The sequence below is a fragment of the Leptodactylus fuscus genome, chromosome 4, assembly GCF_031893055.1.
Source record: "Leptodactylus fuscus isolate aLepFus1 chromosome 4, aLepFus1.hap2, whole genome shotgun sequence".
Classification (NCBI taxonomy): domain Eukaryota; kingdom Metazoa; phylum Chordata; class Amphibia; order Anura; family Leptodactylidae; genus Leptodactylus; species Leptodactylus fuscus.
In genome coordinates, this window is record NC_134268.1 from 49,065,229 (window position 1) to 49,092,943 (window position 27,715).

Genomic DNA, 27,715 nt, shown 5'->3' on the forward strand with positions numbered 1-27,715 from the left:
CCACCATTTTTGTAGTCTCTCTTTGGACCTATTCTATCTTGTCTTTTTGTAGGTGAGGTCTCCAGAACTGGACACAGTATTTCCGATGTGGTCTCGCCAGCAGGATTACTATTCCTCTCTTTTTATTAGTTGTACCTCTAGCTATGTAGCTGTATATACAACGTGCTTTCCCTGCTGCCTGGCTGCACTGCTGACTTCTTTTAAAGCTGTTAGATATTAGGACCCCCTGATAATTCTCTTGAGGTCCTGGCTGACACTGCCAATAAGATATTCCTCCATAAGTGCATTATTTTACAATATATTGGTGACAGGTTCCCTTACAGCACCCATACACCTTAAAGGGATTCTGTGCTGCCTGAAGACTCTTCAGTGATGTCTCCATCTTCTATAGTCGTGCCTCGTCACCACATCCTTCGTGTAGTTTTCTTCCAGTGAGCCTGCATTCATAATCTAAATTCCACGCATGCGCAGTCGGCTCTATCATCAGTCTTCGGGAAGAGCCGACTGCACTTGTTTGTTCGCTCGTTTTACTGTAGCTGCTTACATGAGCGTACTGTTCCTGTAAGCGGCCCCAGTAAAATGGCTGAACTAACATGCGCAGACGGCTCTGCTCAAAGCCCGATGGAAGAGCCGACTGCACATGTGCGGAACTTAGACTACGAACGCAAGCTCACTGGAAGAAAACTACACAAAGGATGCGGCGGAGAGGCGCGACTGTAGAAGATAGAGGCATCGCTGAAGAGTCTTCAGGCAGCACTGGAGATGCCCCATGTGCTGTATGAGCGAAGGGGAACACCCTCTGTGCTGTCTGGGGACTCTTTTGCATACTGGGAAAAAACGGTGTATCAACAGAACGGCGGTGCGGAGCAGAAATATAAAGGTAGCCAATAGCTATTCCTCCTGCCTTATATTCATGCACGCTGAGTTTGGCCAAGTGTGCATGTGTTGTCAGTGGGGATAGGGAGTAAACTGCTGCTATATACCTCTGGCGGTTGCTTATCTCCCACAAAGGTTTTAGCATGATAAAATTCTACATGCATGATCCTTCCTTCCCAAAGCATCATCTATCGGGAGCCCCCATATATATATATACGATAGTCAGCTTGTATCTGCAAAACCAGCGGGTAGAGCTGACTTTTCTATTATGTGTATGAGGGACCCTTAAAGACATGACAGATCTCGATGTGGTTATTGTCCATGCTCTCTTTATTAATACAATTGTAACCTGTAGTTTTCTTTTGCAGATTGATAATGCCACCCCTCTCCACTTTGCCGCCTCACAAGGAGCAACTGAAATTGTGAAATTTATGGTGTCATCCTACACCGGTGAAAAGAAGATTGTGGATTTGCCAGATGGAAATAATGAAACGCCACTCCATAAGTAAGAACATTTATATAAAAACTACAGCATGGGGCAAATTCACTAAAACCATCTAAAAGTAAGATGGTGCAAACTTAGACTAGACAGTCTTCATCTGCACTAGATGTAATACTGCGTCTAATACAGAGTAATAAATCCAGTGCATCTTAAGATTGTAGCCTAACTTTACAACACTTATTAGTTGGTTTTGTTTCTGAAAAATATCCACCAAAAATGTGTTAGGCCTATTTAAGGCCCTATTCACATCTGTATTTGGGTTTCCATTTGGAAACCTCTATACATTAAAAAGCAGTTACCTAAGGAAACTCACGAACCCCATAGACTAATGGGGTCCGTGTGGTGTCCGCATGAAACAGAGTGAAAAGTCTAGCAAGCAGCATTTTTCTCTTCACATGTTTTGTGCGGAGACCAAGTGGAAACCACATGGATCCCATTATACTATATGGGGTCTGCAGGTTTCCTAAAGGTAACCACTTTTTAATGCATCTAAGTTTTCGTTCGGGGGTCCTCAAGTGGACTCCCCGAACGGAAATCGAACACCGCTGTGAACGGGGCCTAAGAACATCCCACTCCACTTTCAGGAGTTCAAAGGCAGGTGTTTTACACATTGGTGTAAGAAGTGTCTGAGTTATTAAGAAACTTTCACCACTTAATAATTTAAGGGGCACCGCTGGAGATCCCATGCGCTAGTAAACTATCTGCATGAGTCAGGAACTGGCGTATATTAAAACCAAACAATCACTGAAAGTGGATGTAAGGTCCTATCCTATTAACAATAATTCACTGAAGGGATCACATTATCCCAGAATAGGTATAAATAGAAAAAATTGGATAGAACTTAACCTTTATTAATATACGATATAAAACCTGTATAGAGGTAAAACCATATAGTAGGAGGTACTACAGGGGTAGTATTGCCAGTTACAAGGTAATGTGCAATAATAGTTTGATCATGCACATATGCGACCAGAGGATAGGGAAGGGATAAAGTTAGAGAACCTTTACTTTGTCCCTATCAACTATTACCCTATCTCCATATCCAAAGTACTGAAATATGCCCGGGTGTATACTGGCACTGAATATGTATCTGTCACTCTGGGATACGTAGAGTAAAAGAAGGTGGGTGCTTCCCCCTCCTCCCCGAGGCTACTGGCCTAATGCCACACCAACCAGGAAGGAGCGAGAAGCAGATTACCACCTATAGATCTCAGAGCTTCAGACCAGCACCCCCGGACATAGTAACTAATATCCACCTCCCTCGCCTTAGTCCCCACCTTGCTTTACATACGTAAAAAGTGTTAAGAGGAGCAAAGAACCAACATAGGGGTTTATGTTTGGCACAAATTACCATTATTCCCCAAAGAAAATTTCAAGGCACAGATGGGATAGTAGATCCCCCTAATATGTCTAAATTGATAAATGTAGTGTTAGGCAAGTCCGCCAGTTTTTTTTATGCTAATTGTGCCATAATTCTGTTCCATTTTCAATAAAGAATATATCCCTATATTTACAGTAGGGTTTGACAGGTTCTAAAATATCTAATAATCTAATTATAGTAAATAATCTAATTTCTATATGTGAAAACAATGACATAAATTGCTACAAATGTTTCAGAATTTTTTGCTGTGTTTTTTTCTTAGCAATGTCTAATTTAGTTAAAATCCAACTGGGAGTTGACTGGAACAATTGTATAGTTACAATATGAACAAATCATAAAACTAATAACAGCCACTAGCTACGTATATATTCTGTAAGCAAAAAAACTGTAATATTGTTGAACTATACAATGACTTTTCTCCACTTCCACCAATTCCAACTTCAATAGATGTTTCCTGATGCAGATGGATTTGTTTCTCTAGCCCCCACAATTGCTGTGTACTATGAGTTTCACCCAGTATGCTAATTAGGCTTTCCACTGTCTGGTGGGTGGTCCTTGGTTGGAGCAGACCACCTGGGACATCCCACCTGGCAGTAGAGCACCTAATTAGTATTTTGGATTTTGAAACTAACAGCACCAATTAATGCAGCCAGAGAATTGGTGGAACAGCACCTATTGAAGGATGCAAAGAGTTGGCGGGAGTGGTAAAAAGTCCGCTTGTAACAGGGACACCAATTAAGGTCCATGAACATCATACAGATGAGCCCCTGCTATGGACCAGTGAATAGCTGTCTCCTGCTCTGGTGGACCTTTACATTAATAACCAATCATCTAAACCATTCATTGTGCCAGGTAATGTTATATTTACCCTACAGCAGCCCCCGGACGGGAAATTACTGTCTATAAGTAACTCCAATGGCACCGTTATCCCTGCACACAATGGGTTTTGGTGGCACCCAAATGAAGGGGATGTTTATGTTGAGACAACTCCATTCACATCTTTCTTATTGCTATACTATACAAGAACAGGACACAATAATGGAAAACGGTTACAGATAAAATAATGCACATTAAGTATGGAATACTAAGAAAAACTCTGCCCAGATACGTCTACAGTGTAAGGACCGCTTGTAAATGATATTAACTCATTATCTTTATGGTTTAACAATGTCCAGAGATGAGTTTAGATTATCCCTTCCTGTTCACCATCTGCTTCTTCTGTTCATACATGGAGCAGCCCCTCACCCGCCCTAACAATAATTCATGGCATTTGACTTCTAGAGTATCAGGTTCTAGATGACAGAGCCTTACTGTTTTAAGGGGTATTCAAGCTCATTTTTATTGATCTCAAAATAACTTATCAATGACAGATCAGTGGGGGTCTTACACCAGGGGCCCTCACTGATCAGCTGTTTGAAGTAGTCACTTTTTACATCCCATGCCGTCTTTTTCATAGAGACTGTGTGACTCCAGCCATATCTCATTAACTTTTATGGGACAAGTCTGTAAGTATAAGGCAGAGCTGCTAGGAAGTAAACAGCATGCAAAGTAAACCGTGAAGATGTCACTGGGCCCGCACAAATGTCGCGGCCCCTTTTCATGTGGCTGATCAGAAGGGATCCTGCCTGTCTGACCCATAATGATCTGTTATTGTTGACGCCAATCCTGAGGATCAGGATCTGACTAACCTGGGCTGATGCTTGTTCCCACTGGGCACAAGGGGGCCACTTCTCAGCGTAACGCTTTTTCATTGAGTTTTTGCTGAATTTGTCTCTGCTATTTTCCTTCCCCTATTAAATCTATAAGGAAAAAATTCTCGATCTATAGGGAAAAATGTTTTAGAAAAAGCCCATTAAATTGTGTTGGAATTATCTGGAACAGTGAGGGCTAGAGAAAAATTCCAACTTTGGCAGAATGAGTAGAGCGACATCTATTCAAGGATGCTATGAGTTGGAGTCGTAGACTTGAAGAGGTATTAGATTTTCTGCAAATTATTAGAGATGAGCGAATACCGTTCGATCAAGTAGGTATTCGATCGAATATCAGGGTATTCGACATTTTCTATTTCAATTGAATACCACGCGGTAAACACAGTAAAAATTTGTATCCCATCTCACCTTCCCTGGTGCTTTTTTTGCACCAATACCTGTGCAGGGGAGGTAGGACAGGAAGCAGGAAAACATAGGCATCGAAAAAAAAGCGCATTAATGATTGCCACAAGCAACTGGTGAAGAATATGATGGAAATGTATCCATCAAGTCTCGCTGGCAGCAGAGAGGAGTGTTCCTCCAAGAGGCTAACAACTGCCCTCCGGTCCACACCCACCAGGGGTACACTCTCCAAGGTCTGGGACACGTTAATGGCACCCCCTTGCCAAACTACCGCCACTGAGGGGCCTAGTGTCTCCAGGAGGGACAAGTATAGGTGTATGTTGCGGTAGTACCTGGCCGACCACAGCCCTGTCCTCTCCAATAACTCTGCGCCCTACACTTATTGGGTCTCCAAGTTGGATTTGTGGCTGGAACTTTTGCTTTACGCCTTGGAGGTCCTTTCCTGCCCTGCCACCAGTGTATTGTCGGAAATGGTCTTAAGCGCAGCCGGTGGCATCATCACGAATAAGCACAGCTGGCTGTCAGCTGACTGGCTGACTCTCATCAACATGAACAGCCACTGGATTGAACCATCATTTACATGTCCACAAGTGTGAAGCACCCAACATGAAGTTAAATGTGTGTGCTCAACCTCTCCAGTTACTTCTCCTCCTCATCCTCCTCCACCATCAGCGTTGCACAATTCTGCTCCTACTACTGTAGGCTCATTTTACCCAAAGTGCTCCAAACTCTGCTGGTTAGAGGCTCAAAACACCCAAAGTGCCCCAAACTCTGCTGGTTAGAGGCTCAATCCACCCAAAGTGCCCCAAACTCTGCTGGATAGAGGCTCAATCCACCCAAAGGGCCAAAAACTATGCTGGTTAGAGGCTCAACTCACCCAAAGGGCCTAACATTCTGCTGGTTAAAGGCTCAACTCACCATAAGGGACAAAAACTAAGCTAGTTAGAGGCTCAACTCTGCAAAAGGGCATAACATTCTGCTGGTTAAAGTCTCAACTCACCATAAGGGACAAAAACTAAGCTGGTTAGGGGCTCAATTTACCCAAAGGGCCAAAAACTATGCTGGTTAGGGGTTCAATTCACCCAAAGGGCCAACAACTATGCTGGTTAGGGGCTCAATTCAACCAAAGGGCCAAAAACTATGCTGGTTAGAGGGTCAACTCACCCAAAGGGCCTAACATTCTACTAGTTAAAGGCTCAACTCACCTAAAGGGCCTAACATTCTGCTGGTTAAAGGCTCAACTCACCATAAGTGACAAAAACTCTTCTGGTGCAAGGCTCAACTCAATTAATGGTGCAACGTTTAGATGGCCTCTTTCCAAACCGAGGGTGATTCCTTTTAGTAAGATCTGATGGCTGTTTCCAGCCCTGATTATCTTGGTTGATCTTGTTCAGTTATGAGGCCAGCTCAGCATGAGGATCTTCTACGTTAGGTTGTCCATGCCCACTAATGTGCATGAAGACTCGATTACAGTAAATGTTCTTATTTTTCTCCAATTCAATCTCTGAATGAACTGCTCTGAAAGACGGCCTAGGCACTGCTGCAATGGCAATCACTGGGTTTTCCTGTTCTGGTTCCAAAAAATCTTCTGTCTTACTTGAAGAAGAGACAATCTTAGTCTGACTGCTGGTTGCTTGTGCTGCAGTGTAAGTACGGGCCAGCAGGTAACAAGGATCCGCGACTAGGAGACAGACGCACACTAGCAGGTATATAACACACTTTACTTATGGAAAATGGGAAGGAATAAACAAAAGAAACTAAGTTACATATAACAGTATGAGGATAACGCCCGCTATAAACTGGCCCTAGCTGTCCCTGAGATACTTGTACAGTACCGGGTTTTTACAGTCTCTCTCAGCTCTCTGTGGTGCTCCCTCGATGCAGGCCTGTCCAGGAACTCAGCAGAATCTGTCTTGCTTCTGTCTTGGGTGAAGGTCTGAACAAAGTCCAAGGCACAGTCCGGCTTTAGTCTCCAGAACAATCTCCACAACACTGCCGCTTTCTCCAGTCAGTCTCTGCAGTGTTTCAGGCCTTCTACTATGGCCTACAGCAGCAATGGCCTCTCACAGGTCCTCACAGCACACACTCTGCACCCAAAACCACGCTGCTCTGTGCTTCTTGCTCACGTCACTTCCTCCAGACTGCACCATTTAGCAGGCAAAACAGGGTGCTTATTGTCTCTCACATTGGTGCAGCCCCAGGCTATATTTCTTTACACCAGTAGATGGCAGCAAAACAACACTATTAAGACAATAGGGGCTATTACTGACTGCTACATACCCCCCCAGTCGAATGTTGGCAGTCCCTGACAACAATAGCCCCATCAATACATTTCTGTAATCGCAATGTTGTGATGTAACGATGGGCCGCTGGCCAAACAAACTCATTCTGGGCATAACGCACTGGCGGTACACCCGCTGTGGAGCGACTAGTCCGCCGCAAGCTTGTCATATCGTCAGCAAGTGTAGAGGTTGGTCTCTCATTAGGACGGTCAGATATGGCAGTCGGGGGTGTCACTACTGTTGCAGGCCCAGTTACTGTCGGGGTGGTCACAGCTTCCACAACACCCCCGTTATCATCATCGTCATCCCACAACCAGGGCTCACTTGTGGAGGGGTGTGTCATAGTCACTTCCTCTCTGTCGTCCTGAACTGGCCCCTGAGACTGACATGGGCGTAACATGTCACGGTGTAGTGTCCGCGTCTGCTTAGTCAGGGTATTTTGGACTTGGTAAACGGGACTATCAACATGAGGGTGGGCCACAATGCAGTAAGGGTCAGGTTCCCACCTACTGTCCAATTTCCCTAGTGGCTTCTTTACTCGTACCAAGACTAAGTCGCCCACTTTAAGAGGGGTGTCCTGCACCAGCCGATGATTAGGGTGAACTTGCTTGTGTAGTCTCTCACGTACTATCCGGTGGACAGTCTCTAATCTCTGACGGTGAGCCTGAATCCAAGTGGGCAGACCTCGATAAGGAAATTCATCGGTGTCTTCGAGGTTGAGGTCTCCCACACCTTTTCCGGGTCGCCCAAAGAAGAGAACATATGGGGCGTACCCTGTGACAGAGTGGACTTGATTATTATAGGCCCACAGCAATTCAGGCAGGTACTGCGGCCATTGTCGCTTCTTGTCGGCTTCCAAGGTGCGGATCATCTGAAGTAATGTGCGGTTAAATCGTTCACATGCCCCGTTCCCCTGTGGATGGTATGGGGTGGTGCGTGACTTTTTCATTCCATAAATACGTTGCACTTCTTGCATGACTCGCCCCTCGAAACAGGCGCCTTGGTCGGAGTGAATGCGTTGAGGGCAGCCGTATACTCGTATGAAGTGGTGACACAGGGCCTCAGCAGCCGACTCAGCAGTCTGGTCCTTTGTTGCAACAGCTACAGCAAATTTGGTAAAGTGATCTACCATAACTAAGCAATACTGATGCCCACTTGCAGAATATCCCACGGCGAGATAGTCAATCATCAATACTTCAAGTGGCTCTTTCGTCACTATGGTCTGTGTTGGAGCCCTCTGTTCAACTGCTTTGTTGATTTCGCATGCTCTGCAATCACGACATACTTCTTCAACAATGAAGCGGAGACTCGGACAGAAGATCAATCGTTGGAGCCACCTAAAGGTCTTCTCAGCTCCAAAGTGGCCATTCCTACGATGTACCTCAGCGGCTAGTGGACAGGCCAGGTCAGTAGTCACTACAATTTGATAACAGGCGTCAATCTCGGTTGGCAAGTATACACACCGTCGTAAGATCCCGTCTTTCATCTCCAATCGGTTCCACTGCCCCAGTACCGCTAATACTTCGGGTGACAGCTGGTCTCTTTCGTCAATAGTAGGCTTGCACCCCTTTTTAACACAACGGCATAGCAGTGCCAGGCTTGGATCACGTTGCTGAAGCCCAATCCATTCTTGGTGGGATGGGCCCAGGAAGGGAGCTACTTGAGTTCCCAGTATTTCGCTCTGTCAAGCAGTCACCACCTTCTGGGAAAACTGGGTGAAATCAGGTACCTCTGTTGATTCTAATTCTTGATCTATGTCCCCGACCGGTGGTTGGGTAGTGACTCGGGACAATGCATCGGCATTCTGATTCTCATTTTTGGAGCGATATTTCACACTGTAGCGGTACTTAGAAAGTCGGGCCATCCACCGTTGCTCCAGGGCACCTAGCTTCGCATTATCCAAATGTGCCAGTGGATTGTTATCCGTCAACACTTGTACTTCTGCCCCGGTGAGATACCCCGCAAACTTCTCAGTCATTGCCCACACAAGGGCTAATAACTCCAAGCAGAAGGAGCTGTAATTAGCAGGGTTTCTTTCAGAGTCTCGTAATGACCGGCTGCCATATGCGATCACTCTTTCTTCTCCATTCTGGATTTGGGAGAGTACTGCCCCAAGACCATATTGGCTGGCATCTGTATAAAGCTGAAAGGGTAGATGGTAATCAGCATATGCCAGAATTGGAGGGTTGGTCAAAGCATCTTTCAAAGTTTGAAATGCTCTCTCTTGTTCGATACCCCAAGGCACGCATTGAGCCTTCGGACCCCTAGCGGTATTCCTCAATAGCGCATTCAGTGGTTCAGCTTTGTGTGCAAAGTCTTTCACAAATCGCCTGTAATATCCAGCAAGCCCTAAGAAGGCACGGACCTCTCGTAGGGTGGTAGGAGTGGGCCAGTCTCGCACAGCCGCAATCTTCTCACTGGATGGCTGCACTCCACGTCCTGATATTCGATGTCCCAAATATTCAATTTCTTCCTGTAACAGGCGACACTTACTGGGCTTCAACTTCAAACCGTGCTCTCTGTCTCCTAAAAACCTGCCCCAGCTTCTGAAGATGATCTTCGAATGTAGCGGAGTAGACAATGATGTCATCGAGGTAAATCAGAGTGAATTCGAAATTGAAATCGCCCAGACATTTCTCCATGAGCCGTTGGAATGTACCCGGGGCATTGGTCAGACCAAAAGGCATACGGTTGAACTCATATAGACCCATTGGGAGGATGAAAGCCGTCTTCCCTTTGTCCTTCTCACTCATGGGGACCTGCCAGTAGCCACTTGCTAAATCCAGGGACGAGAAGTAACGGGCCTTGCCTAAGGCTGTAAGCGATTCTTCAATACGGGGGAGCGGGTAAGAGTCACGTACCGTGCAGGAGTTCAGTCTACGATAATCCACGCAGAACCTTAAAGATCCGTCCTTCTTTTTGACTAACACCACTGGTGCAGCCCAAGGGCTTTGACTCTCTCTAACAACTCCATTCTCCAGCATTGAATTCAGCAGATCTTTCACTTCCTGGTACTGTTGGGGTGGTATCTGCCGATATCTCTCTCTGATGGGAGCCGCATCTCCAGTGGGTATTTCGTGATAGATTCCCTGTGCACAGCCAAAGTCATTCTCATGTCGTGCAAATGAGGCCTCGTGTTCTCCTAGTAACTGGTCTATCTTTCTGACTTGATCAGTGGTATATCGAGAAAGGTTTAACTTCATCCGTTCCCGCAGCAACCGCCCTTCTTCATGGGAGACAATGAGCCTTTCTCCTTCTGTAGACACGGTCACTGACCATTCCCCCTTCCTGGACGGGGTCAGTTCTAAAGGTGTCGCCTTTCGTATTTCAGCTGGGACAGCATAGACCTTGGCAAGGAGGCTACCTGGAGTCAGATCTAAACTCTGGTTATGGGTATTGACACACCGCACCAACACTCTCCCCTGGGTTACCACAGACAAGGAGCGAGCCACCAGCACATTAGTGCACCCGTTCTGGTTAGATAATGGGTCAATCATGACGGAGAGGCCTTCTAATTTCCGAGTGGTGCCCAGTGGTAGCGATATAATAGTCTCTCTTTCAGCTGGTAGTGTTACCTTGGTGTGATGAGGAACAGTAATACAGCCCACGGGCTGTTCTCCACCGGTGGCTCTCTGCAGTCCACACATCCTTATTAATCGCTGTAAGGCAGCCCGAGTGGGTTGGTGAGCAGTAGCTTCTCTCCAATAATTGTGCCCATCCCTAGCAAACAGCAGGTGGTCCATGTCCTTCACAATATTCATCCCTAAAATTACGGGGATCTGTTTATCATAGCTCTCCTGGACTACGATAATACCTCTTCTGCCTAAGTCTCGGCCGCATATGTTCACGTCCATCCAGACCACTCCGCATACCGGGACAGGTAGGTTATTGGCTGCCACCACACTCACAAACTTCTCAGGGTCATACTGGGCAGACTGTTGGAAGTACCGTTCATAACATTCTCTTCCCATAGTGGTAACCTGTGATCCCGTATCTATCATTCCAGTAACGAGGACATCATTCATCTTGACCTGCAACACCGGGCTTGCTGCAATCAGTGTATCATCAGGGCTCTTAACTTCCTTCACTCTTTTGTTCCCTTCCAACGCTGGAACCTTCTAGTTTAAAGGCAGCTGTCTTGGGAACTTGTCTGGGCATTTTGCAGCGACATGTCCCAGTCTTCCACACACCCAGCACTGGATCTCTCGCCGAGGTGGTCGTCTCTCTGGGCCCCCTCGGTAGACCCAACGTTCTCGGTCCTGTTCTTGGCCCCCTCGGTAGGCCCCTGACACTCCACTCTCAGGTACTTTATTCACTCTTCCTCCTTCATAGCCTCTCTTGGCCTGCTGTGCATAATCTTCGCAGCGCTTTGTTAGGTATTCTTCTTGTACCTGTAGTTTCTGAATAATGGACTCCAGGTCTCCAGCTTTTCCTATAGCTGCTGCTTCGGCCCCTTGACTTAGTGTGACACTCTGTCTCACCTGTGGCTCTGTCACTTTACTATTCGCACGGTAAATTGCCTCCACCCGTATGTCACCGAAGGTAGATTGTGGCCGTCTCCTTATCTCATCTTGCATTGCCTCTGCTATTATCTTGTCACGAATTCCTATGACAAACTGGTCTCGGAGAGTACGGTCATAGTCGGCTATAGCGTTGATCCCCCTTTTTTCCCTAACTTCATTGAGTAGTTCTTGTAAGGCATTGGCATACTGAGGGAGAGTTTCAGTTTCTGACTGGGTTCGCTGAAAGAACCTGACCTTTAGGGAACCTAAGGATGCTGTCTCTCCATAAATGGTCTCTAACAAAGTCACTACTTCATCAAATGTCTTTTTCTCATTAGCTGGTTGTAGCCTGACAGTCGTCTTGGCGTCCCCTGTCAGCGTCAGTGTGGCTAACTGTACTATCACATCTGGTGCAATGTCATATATCTGCTGTAAGCCTCGTATCTGATCTGCCCATTCAGCTACCGTCATATTACATCCATCAAATTTTGTCACTTGGCTCATCACTGAGCCCGGCGGCACCATTCTCCTTCCTGGTAAAACAGCTACATTGGGACTATCAGCTGGGGCGCCTGAGCTTGACCCGGCAGAGGTTCCCTCTTCCCTGTCCGACATGTCTCCTGAGCTACGGATCCTGCCGACTACGCCAAAATGTAAGTACGGGCCAGCAGGTAACAAGGATCCGCGACTAGGAGACAGACGCACACTAGCAGGTATATAACACACTTTACTTATGGAAAATGGGAAGGAATAAACAAAAGAAACTAAGTTACATATAACAGTATGAGGATAACGCACGCTATAAACTGGCCCTAGCTGTCCCTGAGATACTTGTACGGTACCGGGTTTTTACAGTCTCTCTCAGCTCTCTGTGGTGCTCCCTCGATGCAGGCCTGTCCAGGAACTCAGCAGACTTTGGCTTGCTTCTGTCTTGGGTGAAGGTCTGAACAAAGTCCAAGGCACAGTCCGGCTTTAGTCTCCAGAACAATCTCCACAACACTGCCGCTTTCTCCAGTCAGTCTCTGCAGTGTTTCAGGCCTTCTACTATGGCCTACAGCAGCAATGGCCTCTCACAGGTCCTCACAGCACACACTCTGCACCCAAAACCACGCAGCTCTGTGCTTCCTGCTCACGTCACTTCCTCCAGACTGCACCATTTAGCAGGCAAAACAGGGTGCTTATTGTCTCTCACATTGGTGCAGCCCCAGGCTATATTTCTTTACACCAGTAGATGGCAGCAAAACAACACTATTAAGACAATAGGGGCTATTACTGACTGCTACAGCAGCGTTTGGAGTTGGGTCTGTCAGCCTTGTGGTGAACTCCTCATTCTGGATCCCATTACTTTCAACAGTCTCTAAAATCTTTTGACACTTTAAATTTTGTTCAGTTCCAAATGACTCTGTGTTTAGATTTGGCTCAGTCTCAGCTACAGAACATGCCTTGGAAGGCAAGGTTTCCTGTAGTGGCTCCATCTCAGCAGGATGATGATGAACCTTGGTTAAATCTGGTGTTGGAAGGGAAAGTGGTTTCTGATCTACATCTAAAGTACTGGAGCATGTTGTTTGAACAATTAACACCTGACGCTAGGTTCACACCTGTGTTCGGGTCTCCGTTCTGTGGTTTCCTTCTTCTGCATGCAAGAAGACGGAAAGCACAGACCGGGTCTGGCCGAGAGCGGCGGTGAGCGTTTTATGCTCTCCACCGCGAAACCGTTTTTTAAAATCCGGACACGGAGTACTGCATGTCCGACTATGTGTCTGGATTAAAAAACCCGGTTTCGCAGCGGAGAGCATAAAACGCTCACCGCCGCTCACGGCCGGACAGCTTTCTCACCCATGCAGGAGATGGAAACCTGCATAACGGAGTGCCGGGCGCAGATGTGAACGAGCCCTGATCAGAACCCTGTAGAGGTAATGTAGAGTCCCATATTAGAGGACCATTACCGGATGTAGTGGTTGCAGCCAATTCTCCACCTTTGAGGTCCTCTAAATAAAAGTTACCCCCAGGACTTGATGCCAAAATGTTATCAATTTCACAATCAAAATCAAGGTCAATGTCTGGGTCCTCACTCCAATCCACTGCATCAATCCCACAAAATGAGAGTGATGGTTTTGGAACCACTGTTTTAGGGGCTAACAATTTTAAAGGGGCTAACACTCTGCTGGTGCAAGGCTGAACTAACTTAAAGGGCCTAAAACTGTGCTGATAAAAGGCTCAAGTCACCTCAAGGGCCTCCATCTCTGCTGGTAGCTCAGCTTAAGGGCCTTTAACTTAATTTGGAAGGGCTCACGTTAAGGGTCAGAAAAGTGAATTTTTGAAGGTCTTACCACATCACATACACATAAACATTGACAGTTAAGGGTGGGGGTTGTTGGATTTCCCATTGCCTATTCCATCTGTGGTTGTCATGGGCAACGTGATTTAAAAGGGGTGCATGCTAATGTTTCTTTAGCTTTAAATGTGTGTTTCTGTCCATACTATTGTGGAGGAAAGAAGGTTTCCGGGTATTTTTCCACTTTCATAGAGGTTCTATTGAGTGTGGAAAGTGTGTAGTTGTTAGTCTGTGATAGTGGGGTAATCCTGTGACTTGGGCGGTTAGATGCCCCCAGACATGCTTCCCCTGCTGTCCCAGTTGCATTCCAGAGGTGTTGGCATCATTTGCTGAGGTGTCATAGTTGGTGACTCTCCTTAGTCGAATTGTGGTTTCCCCTAAAACGAGCATTTTTTCACCATAGACTATAATGGGATTCGATATTCGGTCGAATATTGAGGGGCTACTTGAAACGAATATCAAATATTTCACTACTCGCTCATCTCTACAAATTGTTTTTTCTTTGTATAACTTTCCAGTATACAGTATTTATAGATTGCTTCCTGACAACTCTTATACAATCTTATCTTATTAAAGAAATATGTTTCCTTATCCACTTATCGGGCTGAATTACTTTTTACAAAGTCTATAGAGGAGACTATATAGGAAACTGCTGCAAAAGACATACAAATAACTGCAGCTGCTACACTGTGAGTGAGAGGGCTCTTCTGACACTGCTGTCTTTCAAGATAAGACTTCACTACCACTACACAGAATGAAGCAATAAATCAATTAACAACCTCCTTCTCCCCATGCCCTCTCCATAGATGTCTGTATGTGAAAAAAGTACAGAGACTGATTCTATATAAATAAACAAACTGAGTGAAGATGAGCAGAGTAAGTGAAAAAGGAAACCTATTTTTTTAATAAAAAAAATATTACAAAGTTTCTTATTTTCATATTTACTATTCATGACAAGTGGGTTTATAATGGGAGGAGCCCTTTAAGGCAAAGATATACATAATCCTTTTGAATGACTGCAAGCTTAAAGGGATTCTACCATTAAAAAACTATTTTTTCTAGGTAACACATCGGAATAGCCTTTAGAAAGGCTATTAGTCTCCTACCTTTGGAAGTGATCTCCGCTGCGCCATTCGTTCGAAATACCGGTTTGAACCGGTATGCTAATTAGTTCTCTCGCAGCGATGGGGGCGTCCCCCAGCGCAGGAGATGTGATGGGGGCGTCACCATTGCTGCTCGAAAGCCGGCTGCAGCGCCGCCTCTATGTTCTTCTGTATCTTCCCCTTCCTTCTTCGGCTTGATGTCGGACGCCTGCGCAGTACGCTCTGTTCGGCGAAGACTTCGAGGAACGTACTGTGCATGTGCGAAATTGCGGTGTCGGCACTATGGCTGCGGGCACGAACAGAGTGTACTGCGCAGGCGTTGGACATCAAGCCGAAGAAGGAAGGGGAAGATACAGAAGAACATAGAGGCGGCGCTGCAGACGGTTTTCGAGCAGCAATGGGGACACCCCCATCGCATCTCCTGCGCTGCGGGACGCCCCCATCGCTGCGAGAGAACTAATTAGCATACCAGTACAAGCCGGTATTTCGAACGAACGGCGTGGCGGAGAGCACTTCCAAAGGTTAGAGACGAATAGCCTTTCTAAAGGCTATTCCGACGTGTTACCTAGAAAAAAAATAGTTTTTTAATGGTAGAATCCCTTTAAAGAACTGATAAAATATGATTGAAAATTGTATAAGCCGAATATCCACTGCAGTTTCCATAGAACATATGCTGTTATGTTGTTTTATATTCGATATCCTGCTATTTACCGTTAAGGCGTAGGTTAAGATTACCATCTGGTATTTTGTGGATTAGTAACATTTACCCGCTCAAGGATGTGATTTATAGTACAATGATGCCAGACCATAAATAATATTTGTCAGTGAGGATACATAAAGTATGACCGATGGTGACTCATTTGTTCTTACCTGATGTTTTGCATATTAACACCTACACTCAGAGCCTTCAGGTGGCTTTAGATAGAAGATAACATTTACCAGTGATCATTTACTAGGCTCCACTCCACTGATTCTGAGCAAAGTTAGAATTTCTTCTCTAGATCTCACCATTCCTGAGCAATCAGCGCAGTTAGTTTTGGTGTCTGACATGCTAATTAGACTCTCTATTGTCAAGTGGGTGGAGTCAGACAAGGAGGTGTGATTCTTGGATCTTATATGCTGCTAACTAAAGCTCAAAATAAGCTGTAAAAAGGGACATTTTGCATTTGTGGGGCCCTCTTTTTCACTGATCCCTTATGGATTTGAGTCTAGGATTTGGGAAAACGAGCATATTGTCCGTGACACCTGTCATTTATTTAAATGGCGATCGGGTGCGTTCTTTTGCACTCCGTGCCCTTCCTTCATTGTCCACATGTAAAGATGTCCGACTTTTCAAGAGGACAGAAAAACCCGACATGCAGGGTTTTTCTGTCCGCTTGAAAAGTCGGACATCTTTACTTGCGGACAGTGAAGGAAGGGCACGGAGTGCAAAAGAACGCACCCGATCACCATTTAAATAAATGACAGGTGTCACGGACACAGCTAGGGTCCACTTCTAATGTCCGTGCCAGATTTTGAACAGACACTAGGAGCAGACACTGCCTGTCGGACACAGACGGTAGTGTGAACGCTCCCTTAGCAAAAAAAAATAAAATAAAAAAAAAAAATATATATATATATATATATATATATATATATATATATATATATATATACACACAAATTTAGTATCAATTTAATTGTATTAACCCAATGAATACATTTATCAGGTTATTTATCCACCTAGTGAATTAGTGAATAGTGCAAAATTTATAGGATGAAATGGCAATGGAAAAAACTCCAGTTTTTAATAAATGAATATCTTGGCAATGGCATAAGGAGTTTTCAAGGGGGAAAATGTATAAAATTCAGGTGAGCCTGACCTATCTAACTGTGTTGCTGGTTTAATAAGCTTCTCTCTGATGATAGACTCCCTTCGCATGTGTGCTATACTAAAACAAAAATTATTGTCTTTAACCATTTAACTGCTACTTTTGTGTCTATATTAACCTTTTTCCTAAAATCTTTCCTTCACAGATCCTGCCTGTTTGACCATGTGGACCTGGCAGAGTATTTAATATCAATGGTAATTACATTTCTAATTACTTGTATCCACACATGAAATGCTATGCGGTATCTGTTATAATAATTAACATTGTCAACTCACTAAGGAATACTAAACCGTTAATCTATAATGACTTCAGTTATAGCAGTAAGTCTAGTCCCAGCTGATAATACAATCTATAGTACATTATCCATTTCTGAATCATATGGCGGGATAATTATAATCACGTTTCTTTTCTCAATATCACTGCCTAACAACGAGTCACACATTTCCAATTAACAAAAATAGCTTTGTAGGTGGGTAAGGGCTCAAGTGACCACTAGATCCATATACAATATATACATACATAAATATATATATATATATATATATATATATATATATATATATACACATATATATGGATCATCAACATCGACTCCAATTTGGTTAAGAACTGTATTTTCTTATTAAACCAATCCAATCCAATAGCAACCTTGACACACTGCAATTCTTATCACAACCAATAGGTGGCTACACTCAGACAATTACAAACGACATCTCAAGACACAGTATCACAAAATGATGATGTTTTTCTTTTTTAAAAAAACTCATTATCTTCCTTTGTCTTAACATGTGCTGAACTAAAAGTAAAGTCTAGGAATTACTCATCTGGATATTTGCAATCCAGACATTTTTCAATTACTGTAGTATTATCCAGTGTCCTCCCAGTGCCATCTAGTAATAAGGTTCCTTATTTTACAAAGGGTTGTGCACTAACCAATACTGATCACTAGGGTTGAGCCGATCTTGACTTTTCAGGATCGATTTTAAAATCCGATTTCCGATTAATTTTTCATTCGATCTCGATCCCAATTCCGATCCCAATGCTAGTCAATGGGATTTTTTTTTATTAATCGGAGATCGGATTTTAAAAGCAATCCTATTCACTATACAACATGGAATCTAACAACTGAACGCTTTAATTGTTAGAATCCATGCTGTGTAATGAATCACTAAGTAGCCAGAGGATTTTTTTTTTTAATCCTCTGGCTACTTAGTCCCCCGTGGTGTCCACTTACCTGCAGAGATGGCTGCTCCGGTGCCCGGTGTTCTCCTTCTTCTTCGCCTCGCTGCCGCTCCACGCTGATCTTCTCGCCTCGCTGCCCCCTCCCTGCCAGGTTAGGAGAGTGTGGGCAGGTACTGGGAGGGGAAACGTCACATCTCCCTGCCCTGTACCCGCCCACACTCTCCTAGGCCACAAGCCCCGCCTACCTAGCGCTTTAAACACTAACCTGGGAGGTGGGGCAGTGAGGCATGAAGAACAGCGTGGAGCGGCAGCGAGGCGAAGAAGAAGGAAAACACCGGGAACCGGAGCAGCCATCTCTGCAGGTAAGTAGCTACTAGAGATGTTAGTTTAGTCTCCCATTAGAATGAATGAAGACAGCCGGCGCGCTGAGGGTTAAGGCTGTGTGCCGGCTGCTTCCATTCATTCCTGTGGAACCGCAGTGGAGCCTTCACACTGAGTATACACTCCACTCAGAATGAGCGGAGCGTATACTCAGTGTGAAGGCTAAGCAAAGCATTGTGGGAAATAGTACCGATCTCGATCCCACCTAAAAAGATCGTGTTCGGAATTCCGATTGCAATTGTGAAATTTTCTCGATCGCCAATTGGAATCCGATCTTTTCCGAACACGATCGCTCAACCCTACTCACCTATATCTTGAACAGGTTATAATTATTGGTTAGTACACATCCCTTTAAGAAGGACAATTGCTATCTTTCCTGTGAAAGATAAGTATTAGTTATGGGTAACCTTCCCCCCATGCTTCACTATTAGAGATGAGCGAGTACTGTTCGGATCAGCCGATCCGAACAGCACGCTCGCATAGAAATGAATGGACATAGCCGGCACGCGGGGGGTTAAGCGCGCCGGCTACGTCCAAGCGGAAGTACCAGGTGCATCCATTCATTTCTATGGAGCGTGCTCTTCGGATCGGCTGATCCGAACAGTACTCGCTCATCTCTATTCACTATGTAACCGGTGTACTCCATTGTCTTGTTAGATTTTCCCATCACAACCTTTATGAGACATCCACTGCTTATGTCATGCAAGTCTGATTTGTTATTTACTCTTTTAATATACCATAAAAGTTTTTGGCGGGGAAACCTCCTTTAAGGCCTCAATGACACAGCACGTTTCTATAGCTGTTTTATGCATATGATGCCTATGGCCTGCTATGACTATACACCCCAAATGGAGCTACATGGGTCTCTGACTATAAATGGATTCAGAATCACGTGCTGTATTACAGTATAAGGGTATTTTGCACTACAGTTTTTGCTTCAAGGGGACAGTTCAATGTTTCAATGTTTGAAGTAAAAAAAAAAGTTGCTTTTTGCTGTTATTTTTGTAATTACATTTTATTGTGTTTATAAAAATTGTGGCAAAAACATGAAAAAGTTCTGTGTTTATACAGTACAGTATCGCCTTCCATTCAATGATCATTAAAGGGTTTTTCCAGTCTAAAATATTGATGACCAGTCCTAAAAATAGATCCCTAATATTATATCAGTGTGGGTCTAACACCCTGAACCTCCTCTGATTAGCTGATCTCTGATATACAGTGAAGAGAGTGAAGCAGGAAGCAGACAGCTCCATTCTCTATGTAGTGGCCAGACCAGGTTACTGCAGATCAGCGCACATTAACTTAAATGATGTCATAGCTAAAAGATATAAATAAAAAATTGCACTTAGAATCAAGACCTGGCAATTGTAATTCACACATTATAATGTATTTCGAGGCTGAATGGACATCTCCTCACACACAGTATTATAGTAGACCTTAAACTTTTAAAAAATATTTACTTTTCATATATTAACCAGTTAAGTGACCCTCATCAGCTAATTCTGACATTTACGTTCCTTACTGTGTGACCTTGCAAATATACGGAATTATGCCAGTGCAATAGGCAGCCATTAGTCCATTAGTGACCACAGGTGAGAGTCTTTCCACTGACTATCTGTACAGTTATTATTGGTCTTACAGATTTGATCTCGTGCTTCCTCCAATGTGTGCTCACATTGTTCTCCTATTTACAGGGAGCAAATATTGACAGTGTGGATAATGAGTTACGCACGCCTCTTCTCTTGGCTACTTCATGTTCTTCTTGGAAGATTGTAAATTTACTTCTTGAAAAAGGTAAAGATCAAACACTTAATACTCATTGAGCAATATTAGACTAAATCTAAAGATTATGCAGGTACAGTATTTTAAGTCTGAGATAAAACCCCACAACCCCCCGATAAACATGTTTGACATGTAGTTCCTGCAGCCATAGATAAGCCCTGGGTCACACAACAATTTACATTTGTTATATTCCATTATTACATTGGGTTTACACTAATGTTCGGGTTTCCGTTCTTCGCTGCTTTGGGTTACCCATGAAAACCCATGGACCCCATTAGACTACAGTGGGGTCCATGGGGTTTCGGCCCAGGTTCCGTCCAAAATCGTTGGAGAGAAAAGTCCTATTTCAGGACCCTTCTCTCCACATAATTTAAGCGGAATCGAGGATGGAGTCTTAGACATTAGATCATTTAATGAGCCCTGTGATTTCAGACTGTATCTTATTAGAAAACACGACTGCATTCTTTGAAGTAGAGTTGCAATTCCTCTTTTGAGGCAGTGACATCACATCCATTAGTCACATGGCCATGGTTTGTACGTGCACTGATATCATTCTATTTTAGGGGCTGATGTGAAGCTGACAGATAACTATGGGAGGAATTTTCTTCATCTGACAGTATTGCAGCCAGGAGGGTTAAAGAACATCAAAGAGGAAATTCTACAGGTATATTTTCTGTACTGTGAATATAGCTATAGGTTTACTTGTATTATATCATTATAAATATCAATACAGGGCCCAGGGTTGCATGGACGGTGGCCATTTTTATTTAACCAGATTATTTTTTTTTATTTTTTTTTTAAAAAAGGCTATTCAGGCACCGCTAAGGTTATATTAAACTACCCCCCAGTTTTAAAATAAAACCCTCAAAAAGAATGTGAGCTACTTACGCATCGTGCACGCTGGGCGGGCATTCAGGGTGTGTCTTCTTCTTCATCCATGCGTCCTCTTCCTCTGATGTCCTCGGGTCCCGTCCTCCTCCGGCGCTCGCGAGCGGACACTAATATAAAAGTAGCATGCGGCTTCTACTACGGCTACTGTGCATGCGCCCAGGCCATTTTTTTTTATCAGTGTCAGTTCGCGAGCGCCGGAGGAGGATGGGACCGGAGGACATCGCAGGAAGAGGAGGCGTGGATGAAGAAGACAATGCACCCTGAATGCCCACCCAGCGTGCACGATGCGTAAGTAGATAATATTCTTTTTTTAGGATTTTATTTTAAAACTGGGGGGTAGTTTAATATAACCTTAGCGGTGCCTGAATAGCCTTTTTAAAGGCTATTCACACACATGTGGGGCTCTATCAGCATGATTTTGCTGATAGAGCCCCTTTAAGCAAAATACATAGAGTTCTTGAGACATTATAGCAGCTATATATATATAAAAATACTGTACTAATAACTGTGTTAGTCCATATACAAGCAAAAGGATGTATTTTTCTAATGTATCGTTTTATTGGTATGGACACATATTACAACTAACTCTATGTGGGTAATCCTACCCACTCTCAGTGGTCAATGTCCCCCATTACTTCCATCAAAATCATAAAACCATTAGCCATTGCAGACAGGAGGGGTTGTAAAAGTTAGTCGCCAAACATGTCCATATCCTTAAAATCCTGCCCTTATCGGCAGCATACTCTACATTGACTATTTAAGATACATTTTACCAGTTTCTATAAATTTATATTTATTATTAGAGATTCTTGTGGATTTTATCAAAGTTAATATCTACAGTATATTTTTCTACAACCTTTATAATAGCGGGAAGATATCAAGAACCTTGTGAGTGATGAAGATTTAGATGGCTGCACTCCTCTACATTACGCCTGCCGCCATGGTGTGCCAAATTCTGTGAACAATCTTCTTGGACTTAAAGTGTCGCTGTATTCCAAGAGCAAGAATAAAAGATCGGCTCTGCACTTTGCTGCTTTGTAGGTTTTATGCTATTGTACAGGAACTTGTAATAAGTGTATCTGCAATCATATATGGAAAATCTTAGAGTATGGTCACACGGTGGGAATGGAAAAGGAGCTTGAAGTGGGCTTCCACCTCCTATTCCTCTCTACTTCCACCCCACCAGTTACCTGTGACATAAAGGCAAAGTAGAGCTTCAGCTTTCCACCATGGCTGTCACTCATTGATAAGGCTCAGATGAATGGGGAAAATCACTTCACGCGTTCTGCAGCGGAATCAGCCACAGAACAAGATCAGAACAGGATGCTTATTCGATCCTGCTTCGATCTCTGCCTCACATTGTATTCAGGGTGGAATTCGGCACTGATTTTGTTATGGAATCTACCTCAAAATCAGCACCGAATTCCATTGTGTGAACATACCCCTATAGTTATTAAGGCAACACGTTGTCTTTTATCCAAATTAAGTAGCTTGGCAATCTCTGTGGCTACTGTACTGTAGTCCACCCATCCCATGTATTACTGTGGTTAGCCATCGTTGAGCCCTCTTATCTCATTTTTGTCTTTCTTGTGCACAGGAGACCAAAACTGTACACAATATCCCAAGTGAATTTCATAGTAACATATTAGATTAGATTGGATGAAGAAACAAATTCATCAAGTCCAACCTATAAACCTACCAAATTGATCTAGAGGAAAGCAAAAAACCCCACAAGTCTGATGTTGATTGCCCCATTAGAGGAAATAATTCCTTCCCAACTGCAAATATGGCAACTGCGCTAAGTCCCTGGATGAAAATTCGATCCCAGAACTACGTTCCATTTGCTTTAAAGAATTTTTTCAGGTCTTAAAATCTACAAAATGGATATTTCAAGACTGGGTTCCCACAGGGAATAGTGTATAAGTAGAGTTATACTTATATTTATAGTGGTTGGGCTCTTAACATTTCTGTTTCTTAATAAAGGTACGGTCGCTACAACACATGTGAACGGCTCTTAAGATTTGTGCCAGATGCTACACTTCTCAATGATGCAGATGAAAAGGGAATGACACCCCTGCATTTGGCTGCAGAAAATGGACATGACCGGATAGTGTTTCTTTTACTTAAGAAGGGAGCTCTCCTTTTAAGGTATGGACAATAACTTGCAATATTTCTTCTAGATATGTAAATGTCTGAGTCACTTCTGCAAGTATACTGTCCTTATTTCACCTTCTTGTAATATACAGTACTTCAGTGGTACTTATTCAGCACGGGGATGGATATATACTGTCAGTAATAGTATGGAGGGAGAAGAAGCAGTTGTGGAATTGGGCAGTTTTGGTATTTCCATGTAGTATGACAATAGGGATAGGAAGGAAGGACTGATATGGAGGTATATACCTAGAAAGAAGCAGCATCACTGTACGGTAGTCAAAGACATGTCGTAGACTGAAGTTAGTCTCAGGGAGTCCAAATACCAAGAAAAGTGTCATGATGGGTTGAGGGGTGTTCTACTGTACATTTGCAACCTTACAAGGTAAAGGAAAAACGTACTCTATGTTACCATTTGCTATGTGGCTTCTGATAATAAAGTGCCATCAGCACCAATGACCTGGAAGATGCTCTTTAGCAGATCCCACCCAAACCCAGGAAAACCAATTGTCATGGCAGATGGCCATTGTTTTGAAATAAAAATAGCACTATGAGGGTGCCAACCTCTGCAAATGATATGCCACACGTAGATTGTTCCTGTTATTTCTGGAACACAATAAGTTGAGTCCTTTCGGTACCGATCAGCTTTGTTAAAGAGGACCTTTCACCACTTTTGGGCACATGCAGTGTTATATACTGCCAGAAAGCCGACAGTGCGCTGAATTCAGCGCACTGTTGGCTTTCCCGATCTGTGCCCGCTGTAAAGAGCTTACGGTGCCGGTACCGTAGTGCTCTATGGTCAGAAGGGCGTTTCTGATCATTAGCCAGAGACATCCTTCTGCCTCGTGGCGCCTATCTCGCTGTGCTGTGGAGCGGGGAGGAACGCCCCCTTCCCTCTGCTCACACAGCTCGTCCATAGACCAGCATTATCAGGAGAGGGAGGGGGGAGTTCCTCCCCGCTCCACAGCACAGCGCGATAGGCACCGCGAGGCAGAAGGACGTCTCTGGCTAATGGTCAGAAACGCCCTTCTGACCATAGAGCACTACGGTACCGGCACCGTAAGCTCTTTACAGCGGGCACAGATCGGGAAAGCCGACAGTGCGCTGAATTCAGCGCACTGTCGGCTTTCTGGCAGTATATAACACTGCATGTGCCCAAAAGTGGTGAAAGGTCCTCTTTAAACTTTTCTAGAACAGCCAAGTTGAGCAGTGTAGGATTTATGAGAAGTACATGGCTCTTATACAGCTAAGCTGACCTCTCCCGGGATCAGCCAAGCAATGCCAATCACAGCCAAAGGGGCCCAATACTCAGCTGAGCTCTTCTGCCCCTTCATTTCAGTGATTGGTGGAGGTCTAGGCATCCAGACTCGCGTGGATCAAACCTTTTCACCTGTCATGATGGTATGGTGCAAGTTTCTTAAAGCAATATTTCAAATTATCTTGTGACAAAGATTTGTGTCTTCTTGATAATTTGTGAAGGAAAAAAATATAAAACCAATAGTCAGTAAAAGTCCTCTGAATTCCATCAGGAATACTGGCTCTGCCCTGATCTAGCACTCACCCAAACATGCAAACCTTAAAGTTCCATATCTGCAAGATTATATCATTAGTTTCTTGAAATAATTTCTATTTCTTCTACAAGGATTGTCCTGTTTAGCTTTAAGGCCGGGGCCCCATGTAGCGTAAACTGCACAGAATAAAACACAGTGTTTTACAGTCACTACAAAGTGGACGGGGTTCTAGAAAATCCCATCCACACCTTGCGGAAAAATACATGCAATAGACACACTGTCATTTCCAAAATCTGGAAGTCGCAGCATGTCAATTATACCTACAGAAATGCTGTCAGTGACCTCAGCAGAAGGTCACAGGAGGTCACAGACGACAAGGACTTCTGGCAAAAGAAGACAAATGAGTGGCAGGACTGAACCAAGTTGAGAGAACAGAAAAAAAATTAGACTGGACAACAAAACTATTTTATATCTAATGAATTTGAACTTTAATGTTTCCCTTACTGTATACGTAGTGTATGTGACTGGTGTTTTATCTATAAAATTCTGCTTTTGTTTCATTTGTTTAAAGTGATTATCGTGGATGGACGGCCTTACACTATGCTGCTATAGGAGGCTATACTCGTACCATCAAGGTTCTTCTGGATACATCTATTGCACTTATTGATAAACAGGACAAAGAAAAGGTAGAGTGATGGGGATCCATTCCCATGTCTTCATATTAACTAGTACATCAAGACGCACACATGAAGGTATCATCTAGCTATAGAATAACTATAGAGGAGTTTTTAGGATAATGCCTAGTTACAAGTACATCATCACTTAAGGCTATACTGCTGTAGTTACAGTATATAGACCTTTCCTAAATCATATTCCAGAGTGATATGATTATTAATCCGCATATCTACAATGCCTGTGCGCCATCTTTACTCCCACCTTTGCTTTTCATTTAGCTTATAGCAATAACTTTGCATTTTACTAATCACTATTTCTATGTCCCCTATTTATTTATGCCAATGTAGTACAGAAAGATTTTCCCCTTTCCACAAGAGGGAGACAATCCGACAATCCCTTGGTTCATGGCAGCCTTGTATACACATCATGAGGAGAGCCACAATTGTCCAAACTGGGATGAATAGCCTCAGGAGAGGAAATATTCCATGTTTCTCTATTTCAGTGACGGCCAGAGCATAGACCTCATTCTGGGCACAAAATGGGGTGGCCACACAGGCCAGCACAGCAGAGAGTTGGCTTAGTTGCACCTTTATCAGACATAGAGCTACAATGGGAAAGAGAGCATATGGCAGGAGGAGATACCATCTAACAAATGCAGGGAGTGGAACTTGGTCCTGGGAAATACTATCACTCAGCAGTCTTTCATTTAGAGTTATTGTCAACTTAAGTTTGCATTCTTGTTAGAATCATCCGCTTACTGAAGGCAGTGTGTTGTTATTGCAAGTTATGGACTGTTTAATAGAGGCCAGGGGATAATCATACACATTAGGGAGAGTGTGTGTCTACTTAGGCATACGGAGACTTACAAGTCATTCCTGTTCTGCTAGGGATTCTGGGTAAAAAAATATGCAAATCTATTCTCCAGGATGTAATTAGGAGAACAGTGCCTCTGAATGCTGCCCTCTAGAGGGCAGCTTCATTAACATCATGCATGACTCAGTTACTAAGCCTACTAACTTGATGCGGATTAAATTGCCAAATTAGTATTTCTATTCCAAAAGGAACAGATTCCCAGCAATGGACAGCGCTGGTTCAGTATTCATGTTACTTTGTGACTTTGAGTACGCTAAAGCTTATAAGTGTACTTAGGCCCGGATTGGTTACCAATTCAATCTCCATAGACTATGTGTGGGAGGAGAGGGAGGATACCTCCCTACAGACATACCACTGAAGATGGGGTGACCGCATGGTGCCTATCGCTTCCTGTTTGTGATAGATGTAACTTTCATACTGTGTTCTGCTTAGTAAACGGTTAAACTGAGAAAGCATTTCACGTCATTACACCAAAGTCATAACTCTGTTTTCCAAGTTCAGGTCCATATATGACTTAGCTCTACTGTGTGCTAGACTTTGTCTTCACCAGCTCTTCTGAGCACACCATCCTCAGCTCTCCGGTGTATTAAACTACTTCTACAGAAATCCAATGTGCCACACTTTCTTTGGTTCTCCTGTGTGCCAGTCCACACCTCCTCAAGTACCTTTCCCGACCCCAACCTATAAGAAAATTGCTATTATAAAGCAGACATACTGGGTTGTGGAACCACAAGAGGCTGAAATGACCTGGACAGGGGCATACAGATAAGTAAAAACAGGAATGTAATTCTGGGAGTCTACTGTACTGCTATTTAAATATTACCTAACCCTCACCCAGCGCCGCACCTCCCATGAGGCGACCTGAAGCGACCGCTTCAGGCGGCGCTATGCCAGGGCCTCGGGAGGGCGGCATTTTTGCTGACCTAAGCCAGTCCAGGACAAGCTGTCCTGGACTGGCTTAGCGTCACCGTGTCTGCAGCCCGACACGGGATGCCAGCGGTGTATTGGGGCGGCCCTGCTGGACGCAGTGCTGCTCCAGTGGCCGCCCCTCACACTCAGGCAGAGAGCAGGTCCTCTCCCTGCCTGCTCTCTGCCTGCGAATGCCGCTCGGCCAACCCCCCTTTCCGCTCGACCCGCCCCCTTCCGCTCGGCCACGCCCCTTTCTTGTGACCCTGCCCCGCAGCTCCGCCCCTCCTCGGGGGGGGGGGGGGCGGCTTTCTGATGCCGCTTCAGGCGGCAGAAAGCCCAGGTTCACCCCTGCCCTCTCCTAATTATATATATATATATATATATATATAATTGACCA

At 44.2% G+C, this 27,715-nt stretch overlaps 1 protein-coding gene across 1 annotated transcript in view; it reads left to right on the forward strand.

The window, feature by feature from the left end:
• The window catches only part of TRPA1 (transient receptor potential cation channel subfamily A member 1), a 62,340-nt gene that overhangs the window by 10,820 nt on the left and 23,805 nt on the right, over positions 1 to 27,715 (forward strand). The window contains exons 8-14 of the mRNA XM_075270405.1: positions 1,245 to 1,381; positions 17,109 to 17,157; positions 20,221 to 20,320; positions 20,872 to 20,972; positions 22,067 to 22,236; positions 23,183 to 23,347; positions 25,433 to 25,547. Of these exons, the coding sequence (XP_075126506.1) occupies positions 1,245 to 1,381; positions 17,109 to 17,157; positions 20,221 to 20,320; positions 20,872 to 20,972; positions 22,067 to 22,236; positions 23,183 to 23,347; positions 25,433 to 25,547 (837 nt within the window). The remainder of the gene's footprint in view (positions 1 to 1,244; positions 1,382 to 17,108; positions 17,158 to 20,220; positions 20,321 to 20,871; positions 20,973 to 22,066; positions 22,237 to 23,182; positions 23,348 to 25,432; positions 25,548 to 27,715) is intronic.